The 8,844-nt window shown below is 41.2% G+C and overlaps 1 protein-coding gene across 5 annotated transcripts in view; it reads left to right on the plus strand.

Annotated features, from left to right (window-relative positions):
- Positions 1–7,091, plus strand: part of LOC127542754 (probable ATP-dependent RNA helicase DDX53) — a 31,736-nt gene extending 24,645 nt beyond the window's left edge. For 4 of the 5 annotated variants that reach the window (XM_051968528.1, XM_051968524.1, XM_051968525.1 and 1 more), the window contains exon 2: positions 3,716–7,091. In XM_051968528.1, coding sequence (XP_051824488.1) covers positions 3,817–7,035 — 3,219 coding nt within the window. In that variant the 5' untranslated portion in view covers positions 3,716–3,816 and the 3' untranslated portion in view covers positions 7,036–7,091. Of the gene's footprint in view, positions 1–3,712 lie in introns of all 5 variants that reach the window. The other variant, XM_051968527.1, reaches the window with a different exon arrangement.
- Positions 7,092–8,844: the final 1,753 nt, after the last annotated feature.

Below are 8,844 nucleotides of genomic sequence, written 5' to 3' on the forward strand. Positions count from 1 at the left end.
GCAAACAGTAGTAGAGCTAAGAAAAGGAAGCATTTAAGGAAGTGCTGGTTGAAGGCAATCAGGGATGCCCAGAAAAATAAGGGCATCAATTCCAGGAATGAGGAACAGCCCAGGCAAAGGTATCAGAATCTGGAATATGGCATGTCAGTTCACAAGCCTTTAGTACCTGGCAGGTATTGCCACGAGTGATAGGCAGAGAAACCTGCCCTCAAAGAGCTTACATTCTAACGGGGGAAACAATGGGCACATACATAGGAATATACAAAACAGTAACCTTGGTGGGAATATACAAAACAGTAACCTTGGTGGGAGAGGCATCAGGTTCTGGTAGAATCAGGAAACGGCCCCATTGTTAAAGCTAAGTCTTGAAGGAAACTTGGGACACTAAGAGGTAGAGGGAGAGGTGCATTCCAAGGCTAGCTCATACAAGGGTATGGAGATGGGAAATGAAATATCTTCTGTGAGGGAGAACGGTAAGCCAATGTTGCTGGATAAAGTATAGGGAGGGAGAAGCAAAGTGAAAGAAAACTAGAAAGGGAAGGGATCAGGTTTTAGAGCTTTAAATGCCCAACAAGACATTAGATGGACATTAGATGATGCTGGTCATAAGCATCATTAGCATTTGACTGGGGAAGGGGGTGTAACCTGAGACCTACACTTTTGGTGGCTGTCTAGCAGATGGATTAGTGTGGGGCTGGACGTGGGCTGGCAGCTGTTTTGATGGTCCATGCCAGAAGTGATGTCCTGACCCGTCAGTGCAGGGGCCAGGGCAGGGGTGGGGGAAGAGTGTCGTCCCATACCCAAAATGGTCTAAAGGCAAAAATTGCAAATTAGCATATGGTAAGTGATTAAACATATGGATTAAACAAGTCAGGAGTCAAGGATGACTTAGATTAAATTCTAATTTTGGGTGACTAGAAGGGTGATGGTGGCCTCAACAGTTATGGAGGTGTTCAGAATTGTGGGTTTAAGAGGACGATAACAAGGAACAGCATGTAGGCCATTTTGGTTGCAAAGGAGAGTGTATGAAGACTAAGAAGTCAGCCTAGAATGATAGAGTGGCGTGCTGACCCAAATTCACTTCTCTTGGATTCCCACTTCTGTGATTTTTCCACAATGTAGCACTGTCTCTTTATCTTTTCTTAGTCAGAAAACATAATCAATTATATTTCTACTGCTCATATTTTTGAATAGAGTTGGAGAGGACCAGGAAGGCTGTCTAGTTTTACCCATTTTTGAATACACATCTTCTATAGAATACCCATTAACTAGCTGCTTCTTGGAGATCTCTAATGAAATTGTATCCAGTGCCTCTGAAGGGACCTCATTCCATTCTTTATTAGTTCTAATTCTTAGAAAGACTATATTTGCCATTTTACAGTCTGTCTTCTGGGACCAAGCAGAAACTAGTTCCTTTCCATATGGTAGACCTTCAGATTTTTGGAGTCAGCTCTCAATTCTCCAAATATGAAAGATTTTGGATGATTTTGATGTCTTTTCAGTATTTGTGACACCAAAATCATGAAGTAACAATCTCCCTGGAGAACCTTTGTCTTGTCCCAGAGAGAGTACCGACTTTGGGATCAGATTCCAGCCCTGTTATACCTGTCTGACCTTGGGCAAGTTATATAAGCTGGACCTCTGGACCTTAAGTTATCATTTAAGAAATAAAGAGGTTGGGCTAGATGTTCAGTCTCATCCCTTCCAACTTGACCTTTGGAAGATAGACTTTAAGAGGCCAGATAATGAAGTGCTGTAGGAACAAATGTAAATAAGTACATTTAGAGAAAACCAATGTATTGTAAAATGCGGGAAAATGCTCTTACCAAAATATGGCAGATAAGAATTGATTAATCCACAAATAATAAATCTGAATCAGCAATATAGTTCTAGCTTTGAAGTTATCTTATTTATCATCACATATGTATATTGGGAAATCTGAGTGTACTATGACGTGTTATAGCTGTCAGGAGCAATGTGCCCCACCTTCACTAGTTGAGAGCTCTGATTGAAGTACCATGTTCTGCTAGGTTGGCAAACAGGGGCTATTAAAGGTTTTTAAATATCAGGTATTTAGTGGGGAAAGGGAAAGAGGAATGTTAGCACAATTGTGTTCAAGCACAGAACAAGTTAAGGTAGTAAACATATGCTTCCTACATTCCCTAAAGACAGAACTATACCTTATGAAACTTCACAGATTTTTCTCAGTCGGAAGGAAGTCGGAGGTCAGCTAAGCTAGTCTGGACAAGCTATAGCTGAACAAGAGTTCCCCTAAAAAACTTCCTCAGCCAGTGGTCCATCAGCCTTTGCTTGAAGATCTCTGGGAAGAGGAAACCTGCTACTTCTTGGACTGCCAAAGAGAGACACTCCTGCTGAGCTTTGCAGTTCATGAAAACCACCTTTTTTCAGACTGCTGGCTTAGCTACTCTTCCCCATCTTGCACTTGTCCAGTTAGCTTTTATAACTTAAAGGAAAGAAAGACTTTACATTGATCCAAGTTTCATCTACACTGATAATCAGTGATTTCTTCAAGCTTGTCAAAATTTAATCGCAAACTTTGTCATCCAATGTATTAAGTATCCAAAATAACTGTTTTCTGCAAGTTTGACACTCATCAATATATCTTTAATTCAAATCATTGATGAAAAATACTTAGCATTAGCATTATTAAGTTCAAGGACAGATCTCTGGAGCACTTTTATTAAACATAGATACTACCTTCCAAGTTCATATCAGAGCATTAATAATTGTTTATTATTTGGTTTTGGCAATCCATCCAGTTGGAAAAGAAAAATGCAGCAAGGAAAATAAGAGTTGAGCAGCCCCACACTTCCATCAGGTTTCCTGGCCCTGTCCTTTCCTAAGTAGACTTGCCATTCTTTGATCTTTGTTTCTAAATTATACTTTTAAAGTTATTCTTGCTTTTTCCTTGTCAGCCTCTGCTCACCTTGAGCTTTACCAATCCTATACTTCAAGACACTTGTCCTGTTCTAAGGTTCCTTCTGTTAGCTGCCCTTGCATCTTTAGTCCATGCCTTTTCGAACTCTTTAGTTGCTTGATGAGTTCCCTGAATAGCCTCATTGGCCTCTGTAGATAATGTCCTTTTTTTCTTATCAAAATAGAAGACCTTTTGGGATTTTTAGTTTTTCATTCTTGAGAGCTGCTCATCCCTCCTAAGTGACTTTCACTTCAATGTGTTGTCATGGGATCCGATCTACCTTTTCTTTGAATGCTTTGAAATCTGTCCTTCCCAAATCTCAGGTGCTTAACGGGTTATTCCTGGCTTTCCTATCCTCTATCAGAAATGGGTTCCATCCTGTCACCTCCACAACCAGCTCCTTTGTGTTGGGCTCCTCTTGGGTCACAGATGCTAAATTCAGTCATTATCAAGTTCTGGACTCAAGAGTTATGACACCAACTACTATCAAATAACTGTCAGAATAACTTTTTTATGTGAATATATTCTGATAATTCTAAAGTCAAATGCCTTGCCATTATATTTTCTTGTGAAAATTATCTATGAATCACAAATATTTGGTCTAAAAAGATGCAATAATGTAATAGTGCTTTATGGGCTAAATATCTTTATGATATTTAGCTGCTAACTCTCAGGTATCTTTTTTTACCTTTAATGTTCAAGCAATTTTCCATTAGGGAAGTCATAGCTGGATCTATCCATCTCAACTTATCTTTTTTACCTTTTAATTTTAAGCAGTTTTGCAATATGAAGATGCGAAGAGTTCACCGCTGGACAGACCTCCTGCTGTCACCACTTATGAGTCCCTAACAGAGAAGCCGCCACCTCAGGTGGCCACTATGGAATCCGATAGTGGCGGTGTCATGCATCCTGTGCCAGCTCCAGGATCCCAGCCGCCAGCGGAGAAGTCCAGGACATCCTCTTATCAGTTGCCTGATGTGGAAACACCGGGCAGCTGTGCTATTAACTGTAATAGTTGTCCTGCTTCTCTAGATTCGACTGTAACTGAAACATCACCATCGTTAGAAAAGTCCTTATCGCTCCCATTAATGCATATCACAGAATCAGCTAGTACCTATGCCACTCACACTGTTGGGCCAACTTCTGAATTCAAGTCATCACTGGATAAGCTGACATTACCATCTCAGCTGGCCACCATAGAAACAGATGGCAGCTGTCCTGCTCACCTTGCTACTACATCAGCTTATGCATCTGGACCACCAGTGAAGACAAAGACACCCTCTCATCAGTTACCTGATGTGGAAACACTCGGCAGCTGTGCTATTAACTGTAAAAGTTGTCCTGCTTCTCTAGACCTGACTCCAATGAGTGAGTCGTCATCCTCCCTAGAGAAGTCTACATTGCTACCGGCTCAACTGCCCATTACAGAAACAGCTAGAACCTCTGCCAATCATCCTGCTGGGCCAACTCCTGGATTCAAACCATTGGTGGAGAAGCTGCCAAAGTTGTCTCCTCAGCTACCCCCCACAAAAACAGACAGCAGCTGTCCCACTCGCCTTGCTACGTCATCTTGTGAGTCATGGTCACCAATGGAGAAGACTCCATTTTCATATCGCGTGCCAACCATAGAGATCTATAACAGCAGCTTTGTTTCTCCCAGGCTTGATGCATCTTCCTCTAGGCCCCAGGTACTGAAGGAGTCGTCGATGCTATTCCCATCTCAGATTTCCACTGTGGAATCACGTGATGGTTTTGCCACGTGCAATATCCGTCCTGCCTCTTCCTGTCTTAATAAACTTACAGGTGAGCCTCAGCCATTGCTGAAGAACCTGAGGCCACCTCTTTCTCAATCATCCACCATAAAAAAAACTAATCGTCATACAATCTGGATTAATCCTTCCTCTCTGGGCAGTCCTCCCTCTCTGGACTTGGCTATGGCCACCTCTGAGCCTCGGCCATCATCGAGGAATCTGATGTCATCACTGTCTTCATTATCCACCGTGAGAAAACCTAGCAGTCATACCACCCAGAACATCAGCCCTGTTCCATCTGGCCTAGCCATGCCCACCTCTGAGTCCCAGAGCTCATTAAAGAATGTGATACCATCTCCATTGTCCACCGTGAGAGAAACTTGCAGCTTCACCCTCTGTACCATCAGATCTGTCGCTGAATCCCAACCATCGAACAACCTGGTTTCACCATCTACCAGAGAAACATTGAGTAGCCATGCCACATGTAACATCAGTCCTTCCCCTCTGGGCCCAACCAACAACATCGGTACAGAAGGGCAGGAAGAAGGCAATCTCCGGGTTTTGAGTGGCCCTGTGGCAAGCCAGGAGTACCAAGCCCAGAACTCCTGGGGCAAAGAACCACCTCTCTGTTTCACGATTAAAACCGACACAGTGGGAGCGATATTAGGACGAAGAGGATGCAAGATCAAGAAGCTGCAAGAATCCTCACGTTCTAAAATACAGGTCATCAGAGGAGAACGTGAGGCAGAAGTGAGGATCTATGGCAGCAAAGAAAACCAGAAATCGGTTAAATCAATAATAGAGGAAATAATCGTGAAAACAGAGAGTTTTTCGAGGGAGGAAGCACAAGGGAGTGACACCTTGAAAATGTGTCATGATGAAAAAGGCCCAGAAAGGAAGGTACCTGTGATTGATTGGGACGCAATCAGACAGAGTCACCTCCAATATGTAAGAACCAAGTGGGAAGGCCTTCCTCCAATTAAGAAAGACTTCTATTTGGAATCTGCTAGGACCAAGTCAATGTCACAAGCAGAAGTAGATAAATGGCGAAAAAAAGAAAATAATATAATGTGTGAGGACTTAAAAAAAGGTGAAAAACGAGATATTCCACACCCTGTTTGCAAATTTGAAGATGCATTCGAGTATTATCCTGAAGTTATGGATAACATGAAGAAAGTGGGTTTTACTAGACCTACACCAATTCAATCTCAGGCATGGCCAATAATATTAAAAGGAATCGACCTAATTGGCATTGCCCAGACAGGTACTGGGAAGACATTAGCATACCTAATGCCAGGTTTTATCCATCTTGATCTCCAACCAGTAGCCCGGGAGAAAAGGGGTGGTCCTGGAATGTTAGTCCTCACACCAACAAGAGAATTAGCTATCCAAATTGAAAGTGAATGTAAAAAATACACATATAAGGAGATGACAAGCATTTGCATTTATGGCAGCGGCGACAGAAGAGGTCAAATTGAGAGTGTTAGCAAAGGTGTGGATATTATCATCGCCACCCCTGGCAGGCTCAGTGATCTTCAGTCAAATGATTTCATCACGCTTAACAGTATAACCTACCTGGTTCTAGATGAGGCAGATAAGATGCTAGACATGGGCTTTGAGTCTCAGATCTTGAAAATTTTATCAGATATACGGCCAGATAGACAGACGATAATGATCAGTGCCACCTGGCCTGATGCCGTTCGTCGTCTTTCTCAAAAGTATTTGAAAGATCCGATGATCGTGTATGTTGGTACCTTGGATTTGGCTGCAGTAAACACCGTGAAACAAAAAATAATCATAACTACGGAACAAGAGAAACGAGGCTTAGTCCATTCTTTTATTGATTCGATGAAACCCGAAGATAAAGTAATTATTTTTGTTGATAGAAAAATTATTGCTGATGATATATCCAGTGACCTGAGCATCCGGGGCATACCTGTGCAGTCACTACATGGTAGTAGAGAACAGAATGACCGGGAACAAGCATTAAATGAATTTAAAGAAGGGGTAGTGAAAATCTTAATAGCGACAGATCTGGCATCCCGTGGTCTTGATATACTGGATATCACCCATGTTTATAATTTCGATTTTCCTCAAAACATCGAAGCGTATATCCACAGGATTGGACGTACGGGACGAGCTGGAAAATCTGGAGAAGCAATCACCTTACTCACTAAAAATGATTGGAAAATTGCTGAAGAGTTAATTAACATCTTATATCGGGCTAACCAAGAAGTCCCCCCAGAGCTTATATCAATGGCTAGACAATATCGACAACACAGGCATCGAAAGAGGGAGGAAAAAAAATTAGTCAGATATTATAAGGCAAGAAACACTAATAGTTAAGCTTTTAAAACTTCTTGGTGTTCATGTTAATAAAATCAAAACAAGTAAAAAAAAAACCCAGAGTCTGACATCCTGTTTTGTCCTGGTAATCATAAAACCATAAGATTGTATGGGATTGGAGGTGGGAGGATGTTTAAGAAAGTAAGGAAAGGAAAGAAAAACAAATCTGTCCCTGGAAATTCCAGTGCTTCAGTGGACTGTCCTATGTGTGTGAAAGTGGAAAGGGACTGATCCTAGGAGTTCAGTATGAATTTGAGCTCATTTCCCTGTACTGATACAATTCTCAATTCTGGGAATTGAAAAAAAAAAAAGCTCTTTTTAAGAACTAGATAAGAGAAGGAGCTTGCTTGGAGAAGGAATTAAAAATCTTTTATACTTTAACAATCCATCTTCCAGACTACACATATTAAATGCCATGAAAACTTGCAATAACAAAAATGCCCTCCTGTGGTGGTCCTTGAATCATTCCATTGAACATCTCATCGAATAGATCTATTATACAGTGCCTTCTTTCATTCTTAAAACTTAATAGAACTCACTGCCAAATCAGGAAAATCCCTAAAGCAAAGAACACCCAATCTATATTTGAAAAATGGCAGCCCTTGGACTTTAGAATCGTCCAGTTCATTCTTGAGTCACTCCTTATCCAAAGAACGCTAAGATTTGCTCAGACCAGTTCTGGAATGGAACTGTAATATGAGGTCTGCCTCAGGTTATACCCCAAGATCAAGTTCAATTTGCGATTCCTTGGGCAATTCTAGAAAGGATCCAAATGGATATGAATTTCCCAGAAGATTTTAGAATCTATTTTTAGAGGAATCAATGGTAAAGATAATGCAAGGATTTGGACCAGACTTTCTGGACTATCACAGCTTTGGATCCACGAACCTTAAATTCTCTGCTTCCCTTGATACCTCTATTTCTCTTCAGGTCCTGATTCCTTTGAATATCTCTTATAAATGATATTCTGTCCCCACCATTTGATTTTAGATCTTCATCACTTCCACCTAGATTGATTGCTGCCCGTTAAGCCATATTACATCCTATTGCCACACCAGTCTTTTTAATTAGTACAGCAAGCCCTTATTAGAAGACTTATAATGGACCAGGCACTGTTGCGTAAGTATTGATGATGCAAAGACAAAAGTAAAACACTTCCTACCCTCAAGGAGTTTCCATTATAAAGGAAAATGACAGATTCAGATACAGATCATATATACAAAGTGAATACAGGATAGTTTTGGAAGGATCAACACTCGTACCTGGAGGGATCAGCAAAGGGTTCATTTAGACAGGGGCTTGTGGGGGGCACCTAGTGGTGGTGTAGTTGAATACCAGCCCTAGAGGCAGGAGGACCAGAGTTCAAATCCAGTCTCAGAAACTTAACACTTACTGTGTGATTCTAGGCAAGTCACTTAACCCCAGTTTCCCAAAGTGGCTTATGGCCTAGGTTTGGAAGGAAATCTAGGATTCCAAGATATGGAGATAGAGGGGAAGTATTCTAAATATTGCAAATGCAAAGATGTAGTGATAAGAGATGAAATGTCATGTGTAAAGAACAGCAAGTAAATCAATATGGCCAAACTGTAGAGTACACATGGAAGGAATACCAATAAGAAGATCCAAAACCATATTATAAAGAGCTTTAAGTACCGGGCAGAAGTTTGTTTTTGATCCAAGAGGGAATAGGACTTGAGCAGAATTGGGCCTACATTTTAAGAAAATTACTTTGATATTTCTGTGAGGCATAAATTGGAATGGGGAAAAACTTGAGGCAGGGAGACCAATTAGAATACTATTACAATAGTC

The sequence above is a fragment of the Antechinus flavipes genome, chromosome X (assembly GCF_016432865.1).
Source record: "Antechinus flavipes isolate AdamAnt ecotype Samford, QLD, Australia chromosome X, AdamAnt_v2, whole genome shotgun sequence".
In the NCBI taxonomy this organism is placed as follows: Eukaryota; Metazoa; Chordata; class Mammalia; order Dasyuromorphia; family Dasyuridae; genus Antechinus; species Antechinus flavipes.